This window comes from Pelmatolapia mariae, linkage group LG13, assembly GCF_036321145.2.
Source record: "Pelmatolapia mariae isolate MD_Pm_ZW linkage group LG13, Pm_UMD_F_2, whole genome shotgun sequence".
Classification (NCBI taxonomy): domain Eukaryota; kingdom Metazoa; phylum Chordata; class Actinopteri; order Cichliformes; family Cichlidae; genus Pelmatolapia; species Pelmatolapia mariae.
The window spans coordinates 2,616,843-2,637,369 of NC_086238.1; the positions used below are offsets into that span (position 1 = coordinate 2,616,843).

The following is a 20,527-nucleotide window of genomic DNA, read 5'->3' on the forward strand; positions in this document are numbered from 1 at the left end:
TGTGACTGAATCTTGATTCTAAGCTCTAAGCTCAAGTGAAAGCTAATGTATGGAGTGCCAAGAGCAAGAGTGTCAAACTGAAATAAATAAATACATCATTAAATAATTGACTAAACTCGCAAATAAATAATACATAATTAATTATTTACAATATCAGTTCATTTTATTTTTTTAAAAAAAAGAACAGCAACGTTTTGACGAAGCTGGTGCGTTTCAGGCTGATTAATTTTTTAGACACCACAATGACGTTTCTTTTTAATATAAAAAAGAAATGTAGTCAAGTCGACTTATACATGGCTGAATATGCATGACGTGACACTAAGCTCCATCGAAAAGGGAAGTCGACTTTTTCAGTCATATTTCATCCAAAAATAAATACTTGCCTTTGATAACAACCACATTGAAAATACAAATATTAAATAGTAATATTAAAACAGATTATGTATCAGTTTTGGTACTTGAATCCACACATGAATGATTACCCAGTAATTTTAAGTTATCTTCTTTATTGATAACCAGTGGTTATCAATGTAAGATGAGCAAGGCGCTCAGAGGAAGTCAGTCTGTTTCAAGCTGATGATACAGCATTTTAAAATACCACAATGACGCTGGAGTAGGTGGTTAAATATATGGGCAGTATTTGTTTGTTTAGTTTTAGTAAAACACCCTCAGGGAGCACATCACCATACATGCATATACTCTTGCAAATGCCTTCATGTAAATTAAAATAAACAGGAATTGCCCTTAATTTTAGTCTGTGTCACTGTGGTCCAATTTGTTAATTTTTTTGTGCAAACTGAGTTGACATGAATTGTTGTGTTTTTGTTGTAATGCCTGTTCTTAACTTCTTAAATCTTGCTGGTGACAAATACCACACAAACATCATAATACTGAAGAAGATAAATAAAATCTAAACTAAAATAGACATTTTCAAATAATAAAAGCTACATAGAAACAAGCATCTAATGTGAATCTAATCTGAAAACAAACTAATCTAAAGTAGACTGAAAAAATTGAATTAAGTTAAATAAAGCTTTAAACTAATAATAAAATCTAATTGTGAATGCTTTGTTGTCGGTTCATAGGCCATATACAGCCCCAATCTGATTTCAAGAGGGCTGACCTATAAAAAACAACCATCCAAATGATCTGTTTAAGAGCAAATAAGTTATTCTTAACACATGGCCTTCATTAACAAAACAGTAAAACAGGCTAAGAAAAATGATGTTACATCTTCTGTTCACTTTACTCATAGTCTACTGTCAGTGGCACAAAACCTTTATCTGTAGTTTTTTCTGTAAGTAACCATAAATAATGGGGTTGGTAAGGTCTCACACTGATTCTCACAGTGATGGCAACGACACATGCCTCTTTTTTTAACACCTCATGGATCATGTGATAAATCACATAAATAACAATGGGTCAGCAACCCTCAGGACAACCTTCAAAGGGAACCTCCACTGCAACCTGGGACCCACTAACCTTTTGAAACGAAAAAACCTCTTGGATGAGAGGTGCACTTTTTAAAAAAAAACTCCAGTTTCCTTCTTTTTTCAAGCTTTTAAGGCTAGATATGTATACACTTAAACCACTTTAAAGCACTTCACACGTAAAGCACAATTTAGACTCACCAATAAACTTATCATGCATGTATTTGGACTGTGGGAGGAAGCCAGAGCAACAGCATACAAACTACAACACAGAAAGGCCCCAGCCAGGGAACCAGGCAACATTGCTAGCTAGTTATTATATATTATTTAATTACAGGTTTAAATATGATCATGTTTGAAACATAGCTAAACTATATTAAGGTAGATTAGTAAGTTTATTTGTTTTAGAAAATCCAGTTTATCACTTATAAAGCTAAGATCAAATTGAATGTTTATTGCAGGAGAAAACAGGTTTGCTGTAGACCAATGGCAAATCATGTTTGCTAAGTAAAGTAAGTTTTTGTATGCAGGCAAAAATCTTTTTATTCATTGTCACATAAAAAGGAAGACGTACGCTGGCAGTTTACTTACGTTTTCTGCTTTTATTATTTAAGTATTTTTGCTGCTGATACTTGATCATACTTAAGCATTTTTTAAAAGGTTGTATTATTTTTACTTCCACCAATGACACATATGTCAGAGACTGTTGAGTAATATGAGGCTATTAGTTTGAGGCATTGTCATAGTGCAAGATGTTTGTAATAGTTTAGAGGACCAAAACTGCAAGTATGACTGGATTAACCTGCTTGGGACTCTGGAAAGCAAATACACCGTATAGTTCCTTCCTCTAAGGACAAAGATATATGCTTAAAGTGTAGTGAAGAACCATTAACAATTACTGAAAAGAGCAGCTTGTTAACCACCGGTTCAAAACCTGGATACTTTTTTACCTATTTCTCAGTTTGAGTGTTTTTTTACACAGATGCCCAGAAATCATTCGCTTCTCATTCAAGATAAAAACTCCCATATACCACATGCAGTCATGGTAAAAAAGCAAGTGCACCCTCTTTTAATTCTAAAGTTTTACATGTCATGACACAGTGCTTCCGTACAGAAGCAGGATGACGCAGCCAGATGCTGATGATTAAGTGCAGTTGACTAAGTGACCATCAGCAAGTGTGACCATGCATAGTAAACTTTGGGCACTTTGGATGCCTGAAGCTGGGAAAGATTACAAAGCCATTTTAAACACTTCAAAGTCCATCATGCTACAGTGAGATGGATTGTTCACATAATCAAGCTTTCTAAGAGTGAACATCCTTGCAAATTCAACCCAAGGTCAGAGAAACTACAAAAAAGGCTTCCATCTCAGACTCTACAGGCAACAGTTAGCATGTTAAATGTTAGAGTTCATGACTGCAGAACTAGAAAAAGGCTGACAAAAAAGACTGAACAAGAATGGTTTGTTTGGAACGGTTGCCAGGAAGAAAAGACAAGAATCAATGTTTTGCAATGGCCCAGTGAGAGTCCAGACCTCATCTGATTGATATGCTGTGGTGAAACTTATATGAAGAGCTATGTACGAATGAATGCCTGCAAGTCTCAACGAACTGAAGCAACATTGTAAAGAAGAGTCATACAGCCATGATACAGTCATACAGAAAACAGTTAATTCAAATTATTGCTGCTAAATGTGGTTTTACTGCTGAATTGTGGGGTGCATTTAGTATTTTGGCTTGTTTTTTGTCAAATAAATAACAATACAGGGTAGTCTATAATGTTGCTGTTCACCTGAGGTTGTGTTTAAATATTGTTGGAACCTGGTGAGGACCAGATGATTTTTTCATTATGTCCTGATACATATAAACCTTAGAACCTTTTTACCATGAATGCATACACATGTTAGAGAAATTAATTTCTAGCGTTTGTGAGGTTGTGCAGCAGTTGCTTTGCCCAGATAATAATCTAACCTCAGTCAGTTATCACAACTAAAGAGTTTCTTCCATCGTGCTCCTCATTGACCGAGTCTCTTATTCTATTAGAGTCAGACGCTGGACACAACAGCTTGCTTATTATTAGTGCCTGAAAAACGTTTTCCAGTTTTTGTGCTGTAATCCCTGCACCAGACAAACTAATGTAAAACATATGAACATGAAAAGGTCAAAGAAGTAGTTTCCTTGCACAATAAATATGACAATCGGAGGACATTATTTCTTCAGATGAATACCAAAAAACATTTTTCTAAAGAAGATCATGATGATGACTCAGAGCTATCATCACAGCATGATGAAACCTGTCCAAGTTCGAGATAAAAACCATCAAAGATTGCTTTAAAACATAAAAATGCATTGAATCCTGGTTTGATCTCACCTAACAATCCCCAAAACCAAACATGTTTCACAGACTGCTGTATCACGTGACTTTCTGTATATTTACTCAAATTAATTGTCATTACACAGAGGAGACACGCTAGATTTACAACAATTTCAATATTAAAACATGAGATTCGTAACACTTGAACTTTAAACTTTTGTTTTGTGACACTGCAAATAAATTGATTTTTAGGCTCCAGTTAGCAAATCATCAAAATGGCATTTTCTCCGAACTCAATTATTGGTGAATAAAACAAGTTCTGTTTTGTTTCTGTGTAGAGAGGAATGAACATTACATTCCCCGTCCACATGCTCACATGTAACCACAGAATCAGATGATGTGTGGGAAGGATGTAACCTTCAAACACAGGTTTGTTGTTGAAATGAGGAGCAGCTGAGCTGTTTGTCTCCAGGCTTTGTTGTTTCCGACACAGAGAGCGAGAGAGAAAAGAAAGACAACTGTACTGTCTGTGTAACAAGAAGCAGACAGTCATGAAGACAGACTTACAATACGGTGATGTCACAGCACTGACAGGAGCACAAACATAGGCTCGTGTCAGCCATGTGGCAAAAAGCTGTGACGCTAAATATGAGGTGAACAAATGTTGTACTTGGAAGTTAAACAGTTGTTGATGAGGTTAAGGTTTTGCATAATAATTTTTTTATGTCAACAATTTACCAATTTTACAGTTTTAACCAGATTTGTAAAAAAAAATAAAATAAAGATAGATAGATAGATAGATAGATAGATAGATAGATAGATAGATAGATAGATAGATAGATAGATAGATAGATAGATAGATAGATAGATAGATATTAATTTTTTTACAAATCAGGTTAAAACTGTAAAATTGGTAAATTGTTGACATAAAATAATTTATTCTGCAAAACCATAACCTCATCAACAACTGTTTAATTTCCAAGTACAACATTTGTTAACCTCATATTTAGCATCATTATATTATATATATATTATACATAAATATATAAAGATCACTGTCCAGAAGAGCACAGTCCTAGGAACAGCAAAGATATTGTGCAGGACCCTCAAGCTCCCAGGCCTCACTGTTATGTGAGCCAAAAAAACCCTCAAGGGTTGGTTGAGACCAAAATGGAGCTAAAAATCAAGTGAATAAAAGATATACTGTACTTTTAGGTTTAAAGCTTTTGCCCTCCCCCTAAGTCGTCTTTTAAAAAGGAGTAGAAAAGACACTTTATTAGAACTGGCCTAGAGTGAGACCATATATTGCAAGAGACTACAACACTACTTCCAGCACCTATATGCACCACAACAACTGGAATGCCCAATTCAGGCTTTCTCTGTTCAGTGCAGCTGTGTAAACCATCCTCATTAGCAACCAGTCACGCCTCCTTAAATCTAATGAGTTGGCTACAGTATGTGACTTTATGATGAACAAATGTCTCTCTCTCTCTCTCTCCTCCTGATCTTTCCCCTCCATCCTTCCACTCTCTGAAGACAAGGACCTTTTTGTACAAAAGCGAAATCATAGGACTCACATGCTTTGGACAAGAGAAAGTGAATGATCACAGCGAGAGATAGGGTTGTTCAGAAGAGAGGGAGGCAGAGAAGCAGAGTGAGGTCATTCAGAGCTGGAAAAGGGACTTCAGAACTGGACAGCTGTGAAGTACACTGGACCAGACTGGCCAGGATTATCTGAACATGGAGAGTGAGAAAACAGAAACAGAGGAGAAGACAGAGGGGAAGTCAGAAGGTAAAATGAGCATTTAAAAAACTTCTGAAGAGATGTTTCAGACAAGTATTTGCAGCTAATAAGCATAATATTCAGTTTATTCTTACTTTCAAAAACCAAATGTTTAGTCTTTGTCTAGAAACTGCTACTTACAGCTTGTCAAAATTCAAGATATCCTCTATTATGTCTGTTTTCAGACCAACAGGTTAATATACTAAATTTATGAGGACATATAAAAGAATATGAAACGCTTAGTAAAGTTTTTCTTTTTCTTTTTTCTTTTTTTTCTAATAAGACCGGGCAAAACCAAAAAGAATATTTTTGGCAGTTCAAAATGAATTTTTTTTCTTGCATATATCAGATTTTCTTTTTTTTTTTCATCATTCCTTTACATTTCAATCAGTCCTGAAATATTTACTGGGCTGTGATACCAAAATTTGCATAACCAGCCACAAAGCTACTTTGCCTTTTTTGTACCAGCTGCATCTGCAAAGACCATAAAATGGGGATAAAACCAATGAGCAGCAGTAGTGTTGTAAAACAAACCTTAAACATAAAGCCTGGTGAGCACATATAAATAACAATATGATATTTTTGTAAAATGCTTAATTTTTAAGTATTTAATATGGGTATTAAACAGGGATTATTTATTTATTAAAAATTTTTAAATTTATTTTAACAGTATATCAAGATTGTGACCTACAAAAATAATTTTAATTATCCTTCATTTAATTCAAGCCGGGTCAAGAACCTTAGAAGGGTTTACCTAAATGGGATGTGGATGATTTTAATGTTATCAATTACTCCTGCTTGTTTCCTGTTTTCACAAGCCAAAATGTCTGCTGTTTCACATCAACACTGAAGTACACCAAAAGCAGCTTTGACCTTTTTGTCCTGATTGTTGGTTACCAGCTGAACGCAAGCTGTGATTTAGGTTTGTTTGGAGAACAAAGCCAGCGTGTATGAGATGAACTAAACATGCAGTCCAATGCTATACCAAAAATATGTCTCACTATCCAGACAGTTGTTGCTACTTGTTACCAAATGAGACATGCAGTGCAGAAGCAACATCAAAATGTCACATGCTTTCTTGTTAAAGCTCAAATTAGAGAACAAAATCCTTTTGGTTTCCTGATGGCAATAAATTTAAATATTTTTTGCATCTTCTGTTGAGGTCACTCTGGGACAGATGTTGATGTAACATGTTGACGTCAACTTTTTTGGCCTGAAACAACTGAAGCCAAAAGCACAAACTCAAAATGCCAGAGGAAATCTGACAGAGAGTCTTCATTGTGGGACACATTCCTTGTTTTGCTCTTTCACGGATGAGAAGTGTTACTCATATTGTGCTCGTGCTTATCATCACTTATGCATGATAATATATGTAAAACGTGTTTCGTATGACCCCGTGCAGTTTTGACAGTATCCTCGACCTGTGACATTTTCGCAACAGACACAAGCATTGTACTTTTCTATAACCATCAACTGTGCCCAAATGCATGAAAAATTTGCCATGAACCACACTGCAATTTTTTTTGTTTTTTTCCCTTAACATGGTAAATGCAGACACGCTGAACGATGAATAATATAAATTCACACACTAAGTCTGAAGCTGCCTTGATGCTGAAAGCAATTTGCATCAATGTGGTGATCACCAAGCGACTACAGATGAAAAGATGCTGGTGATGTGAAGTGAGCATGGCTCGCGATAGACTTCAAGACCAGCAATGTAAGTGACTACCAATGAGAGTGAGGAATACTATTGATTGACATATGGCATGGTAGTCAAGCTCTTAAGCTGTGTCCACGCTGGAAGCAATTTGCTTTTCGTGCAATTGCTTTACAGTCAACTGTGTGCAGAGGTTTCAGATTACCCGTTACCTAGGTAACCTTCTAATATATTTACTACCACATTATGTCAATCAAGGGTATCCTGTTCTCTTATTGGTAGTAATTTGCTTGCCTTGAACAGAGCCCTTGAGTAAGTGAAGGTCCATTGGAGTGAATGGACCTTGTTGAATCCCGCCCACTTTGCATCACCAGCAGTTATTTTCCCTGTAATTGGCTGAAGTTGCCATGTATGGATACAACTTTAGGTTACACTGGGGTTGATGAGAATAGTTTAATGCAGACATTAACAGCAACAAATGACTTTAATCACACGACAGAGAAAGTTCACAGCGCAGGCTTTTCTAAACTATATTTGAGTGGGTTGAAATTCATTTGACGTTTACAGTTTGTTGAAATTACATGATCACAATTCTCTGTAATTCAGAGCATTTAACAGTTATGCCGACTTTTATGATTCAAGACCAAACATGAAACTCACTGAACTTTTTGGAGTCAGAAAATATGAGGAGAAACTTTTCTTGTATATAAAAATATATTAAAAGTTTGTTATTTTATAGAATATCATCTGTGTAACTAATTTTTATTCTACTTTTTTTTGAGATGCATGAGCCAAACCTGTTTTCTGTGGTCTTTTGTCCTGAATAAGTGTGATAAATAATCTGTTAGCGATGCCATTTATCGATGATGTAACAAGTAGAAATTCTTTGAACTTAATCTTACATGATGTGTTAAATGTCTGAGAAAGAAAAGGTAAATAAACTGTTAATTTACATTTGGTGGGAAAAAAGGGGTTTTCTTGTGGCAACTTCTTTTATGCCTTTTCCATGCTTGCTTAACAAACAAATGCTTAACAGTGGATTTGTCAGTGGATTAAATCAACATTTTCACAGAAATTTAGCAGATGTTGTGTGGACACCACACTCAGCTTTTCATGTTTTCTCCTTAGATACAGAGGGAAATGTTGAAGAAGCTAGCCAGGGGATTTCTCAGGTAATCAAGAACTTTTAAACACTTCACACTTCATATTCATTTGTTTATACCTCATAATGGGTGAGCTAAAAAACATGAGTAATCCCAGCTTTATTATCAAATCAGAACAAGCTCATTTAGACAAGTTACCAATAAATTACATAATATTTGGTTTGTGACTTAAATTGTCTATTAACAACCGAGCCTTTCTGTCACTTTTTATCAGAAGAAGCGACAAGGTGTTTCTTTAAATAGCTAACTTTTATATTTTATTTTGTTTACATTTTTAATACATTTTGTGTTAGTGACTTTGAGCAAAAAGCGTGCTCTTAAGTTACTGATAACCTGCCTGTAGCTTAAAACACAAAGGTCAATATAATCTAATCTTTGAACTTATCTAGTCAGTAATTCTGTCTTAAAATAGTTTTATTTCAGAGTAGATTTTGCTCAAGATATTAACGTAACCAGTGCTGACATTTAGACTCACTGTGCCTCACAGTTTTTAAATTTAAGAATATTTAATCACATTTTAACAAAAGCTCTTATTTACTCAAAGAGGATGTGAAAGATTAAAACTTGACTTATGGTTAAGATATTTTTTAAACCCTTGTGGAATAGTTTATAGTACAGGACTCACTTGTACAGTATAAGAATTCAGTCTCTAAATTGAGTTCACTTTATCACATCATGCTCTCTTAAGTATTATTTAAATAACACTCTTATTCAGATTAACTCAACTCAATATTGGCAACTGATATGAGTAAATACTAAGATCTATGCATTGCAGTAGATGCAGATGCATCTATGAATCATTATTTAGCCACTCCTTAGAGCTGTAGCCTCCAGGTGTATAGACGCATAGTCAGCTATTACACAGGAATAAGAGCAGAAGGCAAACAGGACAGATGGTCTATTGAGTTTCCTGCTTGATGCCTTTCACATGACCAAGAGAAAAAGAAAAGCAAGAGAGCGATGGAAAGATAGGACAAGAGAGAGCTGCTAAACCCATGTAATGTTCCCATGAGCTGATTCAGTTATGCCCGTGAAGTAAATTCAATCAGCTATGCATGAGAAAACTAAGAATGGAAGAGGAGAGGAAAAAAAAGCAAGATAAAGATTTCTCTATGTATGGAATGTAATCAGGGAAGGGTTAACATTAATGATAAGGGTTTAAAAGACAGCACAAAAGAAGTCAAAATGCACCAAAACCACAAAGAATCAAGTGCAACAAAGTTGGAGCAAATTGGCAAAATAGAAGTTAAAAAATGGAGCCAAAATCATCAGTGAAATCCCGAAGACCACAAAGAACTCACAGTACTATCTTAAAATATAGCACAAATGAAATAATGTCTAAACTGTCTGGTTAAAGAAATGAAAAATGGATTCAACCTACAAATACCTTCAGGTAAATAATCAGATGGATCAAATCAGAGAACTTAGAGAAGCATCGATACCGAGCTCCTTCTCATTTGTATAACTTTGAATTCCTCAGTTATTTCTCTTTTAATTTGACACACCCTTAAGCACACTGGTGAAAACATAACATGTTAAACTGCTCCTTGTGATGCAGCTGTGGGGCCTGGTGGTTGAGCTGCGCGAGGGGCTCCGGGCGGCGCTGGCGGAGCTGTGCGAGCTGCGTCAAAAGGACCTCGGTTTGGAAGAGAAGCTCCAGGCCCATCAGACTGATGTGGATGATAAGATAATGGGCCTCAAGAACACGCTCAACACATTTAAGGTGCTGGAGAGGCTAGACAGTAAAAACACACACATACATAGTCTACTCTTGGTGTGGCCTCTGAAACATAATTTAGAACATCTGACTTGGACTCTGTTAGACTGTAAACTAATTTAATTAGGCAGGAAGGCAACTCTTTCAGACTCTCACACTTCTTTTCAACAGGCAGTTCGACGTGGACTATGTTGCTAATATTTTTTTAATGTGCATGCATACGAGAAATTCTCTCTTTTGGATTTGAATCCCAAATTCTCCCCTTAAAATCTTACCCTGGTACTTCCCATTTCAGTATAGTGACTTTCCCAGTCTACCAAAGTAAAACTAATGGCACCTTTTAATCTTCTTGCAGGAGGAGCTGAATGTGGCGTTGTTCCACATCAGGGACATTTCCAGCAGACAAAGAGATGTTCAGAAGAGGATAGAACTGCTGCACTCAGAAAACAAAGATATGATGTCAGTTCCACACAGGTAGGGCTGCAACATTTTGAAAAAGGTGGTAGTTTTAATAAATGTACACACATATAAAAATTATTCACAGTAATTATTCAATCATCCCACTCAGCTCCCTAATGGTGACCCAAAAAGTTCAACTTTCATATGTAACTTTGTCAAATAAGCGCTCTTTTTAATTCTCCTTCACCTGTGCTGATCGGGCCATTAGCAGAAAGAGCTCCAAGGCTGATGTGCTGACAGCACCCAGTGATGAACACATCTGTGTGCCCAGCCAATCAGAGCTCAGTGTTATTCAGCACTTTTTCCCCAATATGCAGAGCAGCGGGTCACCGCCGAGGAGCACCACGTCGACTCAGAGTGAGTCTGTGTATTTCAACATTTACTGAGTGTAAGCGAGAAAGTGACTGGCTCGTAGAGGCAGTTTGCTCATACTAGTGTTTGTGTGTTGCAGCCTCCACGTCTGAGCAGGACCAGCCAAGATCTTGTCCTGAGACCAATAGTCAGACTGAAATAAGTAAGAAATACACCTGTTTCTGCTGATAAACATACTACTGCAGATAGTCCACATATCTATGCACGAACCCACTAAACCACAGTCTCTTTTTACATCCTGAATCATGCATTACTTGGTAGTCAGAGGAAGTTTAAAGGCAGAAGTAGGTGGATTTTACCACCTCCAGACAGAACTATGGGTAGGAGTTTCACCACTCTTTTTAATTTAAGCAAAACTCAATATATAAATATAATTGTTAAAATGGGATTTTAGTCAACATACACGGCCATATAAAAAGGTGTTTTAACCAGCTTTTGCCTTATGTTTGATGGCAGGTTTTATAACAGGTGCATATTACAAAAATATTATACACAGGTAGTAAAGGCCAGCCAATAGCCTGGCCCCCTTTGCAGTTCCCTTTTATAGATATCTGGCTTTTATGGTTATAGAATAATCCTCTTTATTCTCAGAGTTTAAAGTATATTGTGTTCTGTATGTGCAGATAAAAGACAGAGAGCAGCCTTGGAGCTGCTGGAGTCTGAGAGAGTTTACGTGTCCCACCTTTCTCTGCTTCTGAAGGCAAACATCTCCTTCAACGGATCAGAAGCCCTCACTTCCAAAGACAAACGGTAAGCCTGCTGACACCCTAAGATGGCTCGATTCAGACTGATAATTTAAGAAAAAGACATTTAAAGCAGCTTTTTGGAAAGAAGAAATGTCCCAGCCACCACTAACCCCTACCTGATACACACACAGAGACACACAAATCAACACTCACAAGAATAAATTACTGATCTAATTTGAGTGCTTGCAGTGATGGGTGAACAGGAAATAAACAAATTAAATAAAGGCACATTGTGAACACCAGAGAAGACACTCTGTTAAAGAGACTCCACACAGCTTGTTAATGCAATCACTGCTTAGCTTCAGCACATGTGCTCCCAATGACTAAAAGCACCAGTGAAATGGTGCCATTGCTGAACTGGGTCAAATGTTATTTGTGAATGATTGCATTTGTTTTAAATTGCTCATCCTGCTTTCAGATGTCTGCCACACAAGATGGCACACTAACTGACACAAATGCAGGTTTTCTCACGTTTTGTAGGAATGTTGATGTTTATAAGCCAAAAGTGATCTCGATCCTCTTTTCTGCTGCGTTTTTTCTACTTTTAGTCCATTTCCCAGCTCTTTGAGGTTTCTGATCCAGCAGCACCTTGAGCTCCTTCATACTCTTCAAGAACGTGTGCTCAAATGCCAGTGGCAAGGCATCATGGGAGATATATTCATGAGGCTTACAAGTAAAGAGGTAAACACAGAATGAGAGCGCAAAACGAAATGTGACAGCTACGCAAGTGTGGATATTGTCCTTTTTGATGTGAGCACCATCTACTGGTAAATAAAATGAAAGTCTTTGAATTCTTAACATCTTTTAAACCAGCAGGCAGTGAACGCTACATATGCACTCCCTCCATTTTTATAATAAGGTGTTGATTCAATATCAGTTATCTGAATCTATCTTTCGTGGATTTCCTTTTCAGCTTTCTTAGCCTGCTCAGTTTGTTTTTCTATGCTATGTTTGAAATAATATAGGAATCTTTTAATTGTATTTAGGCATTTAGAATTGGTCAAGACCTGCAGAAGTTCAAAGAAAGCATCAGACTGGGAAAAAAGGTGATTTATGTGACTTTGAATATAGTATAGTTGGTGCCAGACAGACTGGTCTGAGTATTTCACGAACTGCTGATCTGCTGTGATTTTCCAACACAATCATCTCTAGGGTTTAGAGAAAATATCCAGTGAGCAGCAGTTCTCTGGGTGAAAATGCCTTGTTGATGTCAGAGGTCAGAGGAGAATGGTCAGACTGCTTTGAGTTGATAAAAAGGATATACTAACTTGTTACAATCAAGTTATGTGTCTCTGAATGCACAACATATCAAACTTTGACACAGCAGATGAATATATAGTGCTGGTCTGTTGGTTGAGAATTGGAAAATGAGGCTACAATTCGCATGAGAATACCAAAAATAGACAATAGAAGCCTGGAAAAACATTGCCTGGTCTGACGAGTGTCATGGCTGTGTGCCAGCAGGCAGGAAAAAGGACCCAATATGCAAACTCGTGGAGGAATAACTTAAACTCAAAGTCCACTGCTTTATTGCAGGCAGGGCTGGAAACTGGACTGGAAACTAAACACACAGGCCAGAATGAGGGCACGACACGACACTAAGCACGGGGAACACGGGGCTTAAATACAAAAGGCAGTAACACAAAAATGAGACACACAAGGGGAGCACGGCTGGGAGCAATCAAACCTGACGAGACTGAGGGACACAAAACAGAATACAATGACCTGAGACACTGACCTTCAAAATAAAACAGGAAACAGACTGGCACAGAACTAAACCCATACTTAACACTAGAAATCAAACCACAAAGAAATCATACAATAACAATACACAAAACACTGCCTCACTGACCCAGGACTGTGACAGTGAGTCTCAGTTTCTGCTGTTTCATTTGGATTTAGGGTCAGAATTTGTGATGAACAATATATATACATGGATCCATCCTTCCTTGTATCAACTGTTCAGGCTGTTGGTAGTCTGGTAATAATGTGGGGGATATTTGCTTGGCATGCCTTGGGCGACTTAGTACCAGCTAAGAATTGTTACTGACCATGTCCATCCTTTTATGACCAATGTACCATCTTCTGATGGCTGCTTTTAGCAGGATAATGCTCCATCCAGTTTACATTATAGATGAGAAGCTGACAAATGTGCAGTAACTGTGAGATGCTGTCATGTCAATACAGACCAAAACATCTGATAAATGGCTCCAGCACCTTGTTGAACATATTCAATGAAGAATTAGGACAGCAATAAAAATGTATTACTGAATGTTTAGCTATATTATCGGAGCGAAGACACAGCTGAAAGCCAGAAGCATGTGGTGTCGTCATATTAAAGACAACTATGGTCTGCTGGCTGAGTGAGTGGGAGGAAATGCTGTAATTGCAGCCCCCTAAAAGTAACCAACCATAATTGAAAAACAGGGATTTGTGGCGCATTATGGGGCTGCACTTACGGCTGTTTGAAGAAGAAGGAAAATAGCAGCAAAAAGAAACAAAAAGTATGAACAGAAGTTTGTAATCACGAGCTCACATAGTTTTTAACTTTATCTCATTATGTAAAATTATTGCATAGGGTTATTCTGGTTGAATCAAGCTTTTTCTCACCTGGACACAAAAAAGGTGGATTTGGTTTTTCAAAAAATGTTCAAAAAATGTATTAAGGACATGATGACAACCATCTGAGGATACAAACTGTTTACACTAATCTGACAGTGAAGGTTGGAGGTGTAAAATGTGTGATGATGGGTTATAAACACATTCAAATTCATATATGTAAAGTGCTTATGTCTTCAGTCTCTCTTGTGACTGTAGCTTTCAGCCATAAAAAGATCCAATTATATGGTTTCCAACCTTCCTTGAGCACAAAGTCCCCTCTTGGCAGGTCTATTCCAATCATTCTCCTGGCTTCCAGCTCACACCTATTCTAGAGCAAGATGCTTTTTCCACCAACCCCCCCCCCCAACCTGTGTGCTGCTATTATCCACTCTCTTCCTGCTACTTTCAGACCAATGAGCATTCTCCAACAGCCCAAGCAGTGAAAACCCCTGCAACAATTTCAGCTGAGAACAGTCAGATCTGCCATCCTGCAATGTTAGCCCAGATCACAGTAATTAGTGGTTTTCCTCACAGAGGTTTCCGTGCATCCATCCTCCAGTGGGACTGGCAGTCCTATTAGGATCATCTTCTTTCCTTTGTCAGAATATTGTCAGGTGGGAGTATAGTTTATTCCCCAGGTCCACCCTGATATCCCATGCCTGTGCAGTCTGCAGGAGGGCGCTGTTGATCTTCTTGGAGGAGAGTGGTTTTTCTCCCTGCTAGATGAACTGGATTTATGGGATGGGTCTCCCACGAGTCTGATGGTTTTTCAGTTCATCCTTCTCCAAGGTGTCTGCCAGTGCTCTAAAGACTTGGCCGTACTCCCAGCTGTAGCTTCCCTGTGCAGTCTTGCATCCAACGAGTATGTGTCTCAGCATGACTCTCCTTCAGCACTCTGTCATCCCAATCTGTGCAGATTTGATAGTGCAGGAAGTGTTTCGTGCACTAAATGGAGGTAGAAAGAAATGCAGGTCTCCAGTGTATATAAAGAGCATGCAAACTCAGGCAGTATATCTCTCCTTCTTTCTCCAGAGTGATTTCTTGGATTTTTATGTATCCTACCTGAAGGAGCTTCCAGACTGTCTGTCAGTTGTCAACATGCTGGCTACCAGCTCCATGAAGTCTTCGGCCTTGCTTGAGGTAACAGAAAAATGTGAAATATGACAGGTTTTGATATTAAATTTAAAAGCACAGAATGTAACATGACGGGGCAGGGCAGGGAGGACAGGATGAAAAAGAATACCAGCATACTTCTAAAAACAAAAACTTCCGGAAACTCACAGCTCATATCACAGATGAACCCCAACATATCTGTCGATTTCTGATTTAACTCTCAGATACTCTCAGAATTGCTTGAGTGGAGGTAACTTAAGTATCTGGAAGCCCTGTCAAGTTTCATTTCAAGCCTTGTCTTTATATAAAAGCTTCAGACAAATGACGAAATTCACAGTCCTTACACCTGCTGTGTTTTTCCCTTTGATGCTGATTGGTCCATCTGTGCTGCATTGTGCTTGACTGTGTGGTGCTGCTATCAGAGTGACATAACAGGTGATGAATCCAAACCCTCCCTCTACACTCTGCTGCTTCAGCCAGTTCAGAGGATCCCCGAGTACCTGCTGCTTTTACAGGTTGGATCAACACCACTGCCAGAATTGTCCTTATATGTTCATATCCTGCAACACACAAACTCATTACAAATACGATACTCTGAAATCATGCAGAAAAAGGTTATCAGTAAACAGAAACAGAAATAAAACGACAATTAACAACTCAGTATCATTACGACTGAAGATTAAATCTGATGTATGAATATTTAAATTGTCTATCTGTGTGTGTGTGTGTGTAGGGACTACTGAGGCAGACTGATGCAGAGCATCCAGACTACTATCTGCTGCTGGTGTGCATACAGCAGTTCAGGGCTTTTACTACACAGTACCACCACCTCCTCCAGCACAATCAGGAGCTTCTGCTGCTCAACCGCAAGGAGGTGAAGAGGTCAGGATTACCATCCTTCGAAAAATATCAACTTTAAAACATTAAACAAAACATTTTCAGTGTGAAGGAGCTGAATGTTCTCTGTGCTGTGCACCTCTGCAGGTCTACCATGAAACAGCTGTTAAAGACAGTAGAGAGTGGGATTCAAGCCAGCAACACTGGCTCACCGTACCCTTGCAGCAGTGCAATGCTGTGAGTATTCAGTTTACTGGGCATTTAATGTAGTGTTTACATGACTCAGACATTTCTGTTAGACATTAATAAATGAATAAGAGTTAAAGCTAAGTAGATTATTCCTGGAAAGCAACAGACACACAGCCTTGATAGATAAATGCTTAATATTTGTTATTGCTTTCTCATTTAAAAAATACAGGTATAATAGCAGTTCCATACTCGCCATGTTTTCCTACCAGTCCAGTAACTCCTTTCAGTATTTCTTGATTTCTTCTGTAAAAATCTGTCGGGTGCTGCTGTAAACAAATTTTATTTCTTCACTGCAGGGAACATGCCAACCAGGTGAGGCGCAGAAAGCAGTGTCTGCTGGAACAGATTCAGTCGCACCGTTTCCAAGATTGGGACCGAGACCAAGAAACTGAAACTCATTGCTACGATGCAGAGTGGCCCTCCCACCTCCCTTTCTTCAGCCATGATCTAGACTCACGGAACCACAAACCAACAGGTCAGTAAAACAGTTCAATAAGGGGAGATCATTAGAAGGAACTGAACGTGATTGATTGAAATAAAGAATTCCCAGCAGAATGGAAAAGGGCAGGACCCCCCCAGAGTGTAGATGCTGGCGGTAATGAAGATAAGTTGGGGGCTTTGGTGAGGTGGAAATGGGGAGGAGGTGGGTTGCACAAAGGAGACTGAAAGTTGAGCATTGCAATTTAAAGTACGCGGAGCAGAGGCTGATTGGCTTGAAGAAGAGAAACAGAAAGATGATTGGACTAGAGCAATGATATTGGTGTTGAGATTTACAGCGTGGGAAAGTGGAAGTAATGTAAAGAATAGACTAGCAGCCAAACACTTGGGAAAGCAGACAGATGAGGGAATACAGGTCTTCCTTATTCAACTTATGCATAAGCTTCATTCAGAGTATTGCAAATGAACTTCCGGTGGTTTCTGTTTGACTGTACACACCCTGGGACTGAAAGAAATCATGTTTTTTTTTTGTTTTTTTTTTTACTTCAATTTGTTTTTCCCAACATTCAAATGCAGCCCTTTGGAGCAGGAGTTAAAACCTTTCCTTTTAGACATCCTCAGACAACACTTCATACTTCATAATGGACTTTTTTTTAAAGGGTAGCTTACAAAACTTCAGCACACAGGGCCACTATAAAGGATGTTTATCGCACAGGATGCTCTGGTGTCAGCATGCCAACAGACTGGCTTACCACTGTACACATTTTGAATAAGAAGTACCAATTTCATTAAAAACCTGAGTCAAGTAAAATCAAAATTCAGGGCGCAATTGAGTTAAACTCATCGGTATCTATCTCATGTCCCAGGTCAACTTTTACATTATATAGTTTTAAATCCATTGTTTGTGGCTTGATTGGGGCTTGATGGCTTGATGATTTTTTTTTTAACCACATCCTCTTTAAGAAAACAGAAATACAAAACCAAAGCAGTATTTGGGATCTCCTATCACAGTATTTTATTCAGCATCAGACAGATGATTCCCCAGAGTAATTTTATTTTTGGGACATGATGAAAATATCCCAAACTTCCCTTTTCCCCAACTTGTCATTTTGGTTCTTATTTTACATCAGTCAAAAATTCAGGTTTTTTTGTTTGTTTTTTTGCTTTCAGGTCTTGGCAGCATCCCAGAAAGTGAGCCCTCTGAGAGGTCGATGTTGTGCCAGCATCATCTGCCTCCCAGACCTGCAGAGTTCCGCCAGGTTCAGCCGGGATCTGCTCTGGCAGATGCCCTCGGAGAGTTTCTCCTTCCTCCAGATCCCCCTGGGCTGGAGAACCTCTATGAAGAAGATGGAGGCTCTTTTCGTGATACCTCTATGTTGGACCGCTGTTCTTCTGCCTCTTCTGATTCCTCCATTGACATTGCCTTTGTGAAGTGCCCAAAAGCCCCCCCAGCGTCACATCACGGAATAGCAACAAATGTGTCGACTACCCGTGATGTTTTTGGCAACATAGGAAGCCAAGGGAATGGTTATAGCAAACTGCCCAACCGGGGTTGTGTCTCTCCAGACGAAGCTGTTCTTATGCGTCGCAATCAGCATCGCCCCCTTCAGGCCAGCCAACGTAAGAGCAAGGTGAGTTTATTTGTAAGAGATATATAAAAATATTGGAGAATCATTTTTGTAGATGTTCATAATCGACATGTATGCCATCTCTGCTGTTAAGTCACTGAATGGGCTGCAAATGGAGAACACAGTGAGTGGTCTGGACAGTGGACCTTTATCAGACCATCTCCAAAGGGTGGGATTGGGCAGCCATGCCAAACTGGAGCGCCAGAGCAGTAAAGGCAGCAAAGGAAGTTCCACCCCCTCCCGTAAGGTCCAGACCCCCTTGGCGAACAGAGCTGACAGTGACAAGCAGAGCCCTGATCTTCATGGACTGCTCAGCATAGTGGGTTTCAGCAAACATCTATTATTAAAGAACTATTATCATGTCTGTACAGGAATTGTTACTTTTACAACAGTTACATTTTAACATTAAAACCATAGAACCTGACAACATGAAAATCATATTTTTAGTATTATTTCTTTCACATCAGGACACAGGAATCCAGTCATGGGGCGATGAGTCCAAGTGGAGGAGTGGGACAGAGGACAGTAACCACACCCCCTTCAGCGAGAGGAGTCGCAAAGACAAAGGAGGCTTTAGGAGCTCTTTCAAGAAGCTGTTCAAGAAAAAGTAAGAAAGATAGTGTAGCATCATGGAGTTAGACACATGGCTGGCTTGGCACTGCAGTTTCATTAACTTGAAGAAACAAAGATGCAAAAAAGAAGGCAAGATTGAAAGGAAAAACATGCATTCAATTTAAACCCTTTTCTTTCCCCCTAACAGAACTAGTGATGAGAAAAAGGAGAAAGGAGGTGAGAAGACACCAGAAAGTCAAAATAATGGTGAATATGAGTCACCGGGGAAAAACCCCAAACTGGTCCAGCTGGAGATGAACCGCGGCACAGCTGTATGAGCACTGCTCTGCAAACAGGCACTGTGACACATGAACAAAGATGCTGTATAATACATGCATGTACATCATACATATATACTAATGAGAGAAAATAGAGGCTGTTTTTCCTTTCTTTAAAACTTATAGACGCTGTATAAACGCTGTACAGATATAAGCAACTGATTTATGTTTCAATTACAAAATCCTTCACACTGAGGGAAATATGATGCGGTTATACAGTAAATATTGAGCTCTTTTGCTAATATTCAGTGTTATTATGTTAAGCTGTAGAGCGAAAGACTAGCAAAAAGACAGGCAGTAAACAACCTAAATTAAACAGGACTCCATGGTTAAAAACAATATAATTTTGTGTCAGTTAACATTTAGATGTGTGATGAATGTAGCACCACACTGTAAAAAGTCTCACTCCATTTTTTTCCTCTATAAAATGTTCCAGACACGTAACGTGTTCCTTTTTCTTTTCCACCCTGACAAAAAGGTTGTATCACAAGTTTAAACAGTTTCACTCCAGCTCAGCTTTCTTTCTTTCTTGCAGTCTTCTTAATGATTTTAAGCAATACCCAGAATTACATTGTTGCATATACTCAGGAGAACAAATATTAAGCAGGTGAAATTTGTACGTGATTAAACATTTTGCTGAAAGACAATAATTTACATTTTTTGTCATTGTGATGATTATTTCTGAGAATTGTTTTGTGAAGAAAGAGGAATGTCAGAATTTTGAATAAAGGTCCAGACTGTATAATTTGTGGCTCATCTGGTTCTTTTTCCCTATTTTTTTAATTATTAAGATTAAAACACTCAGTCTGAAAATAGAACAATATCACTTCCAACTTTCTACAACAGTTGGACAATCTCAAACTACGAAGACAAACTTTGGTGACACTAAAAACTAAATACATCCCACGATTCACTATTGCCACCTTTCCAGCAATAATTCTGAAACTTTATTCTTCAGCCATAATATAGATGTTTTGCTGCTATGCTTGAGGTAACTGGGCCTCATTTACTAATTTACAGCTTGTATGCACAAACCTGTGCGTACAGGCCGCTTACAAAATAATTTCTTGGCACCATTTCGTAAATGCCAGATCTAGATTTTTCTTTTACTGCAGTAAATGTCTCACATGG

The 20,527-nt window shown here is 38.3% G+C and overlaps 1 protein-coding gene across 2 annotated transcripts; it reads left to right on the plus strand.

Moving 5' to 3' along the window:
* The first annotated feature begins 5,391 nt into the window (after positions 1-5,391).
* On the plus strand, positions 5,392-20,125 carry arhgef33 (Rho guanine nucleotide exchange factor (GEF) 33). 2 transcript variants are annotated; one of them, XM_063491507.1, is made up of 17 exons: positions 5,392-5,535; positions 8,312-8,355; positions 9,905-10,069; positions 10,419-10,537; positions 10,731-10,879; positions 10,974-11,036; positions 11,518-11,644; positions 12,189-12,321; positions 15,274-15,381; positions 15,777-15,869; positions 16,088-16,236; positions 16,339-16,428; positions 16,737-16,915; positions 18,049-18,509; positions 18,601-18,825; positions 18,974-19,113; positions 19,267-20,125. In XM_063491507.1, the coding sequence occupies exons 1-17, from the start codon at positions 5,484-5,486 to the stop codon at positions 19,394-19,396; spliced, it is 2,427 nt and encodes an 808-aa protein (XP_063347577.1). In that variant the 5' UTR covers positions 5,392-5,483; the 3' UTR covers positions 19,397-20,125. The 2 variants fall into 2 exon arrangements, with proteins under 2 accessions (XP_063347577.1, XP_063347578.1); XM_063491508.1 differs by having other exon boundaries at positions 10,734-10,879.
* Positions 20,126-20,527: the final 402 nt, after the last annotated feature.

Excerpts from the sequence above, each read along its gene's own strand:
- arhgef33 (XM_063491507.1), top strand. The coding sequence starts at position 5,484 with ATGGAGAGTGAGAAAACAGAAACAGAGGAGAAGACAGAGGGGAAGTCA. Across the intron at positions 5,536-8,311 it reads GACAGAGGGGAAGTCAGAAG|ATACAGAGGGAAATGTTGAA; the intron begins GTAAAATGAGCA and ends TTTTCTCCTTAG. Across the intron at positions 10,880-10,973 it reads GAGCACCACGTCGACTCAGA|CCTCCACGTCTGAGCAGGAC; the intron begins GTGAGTCTGTGT and ends TGTGTGTTGCAG.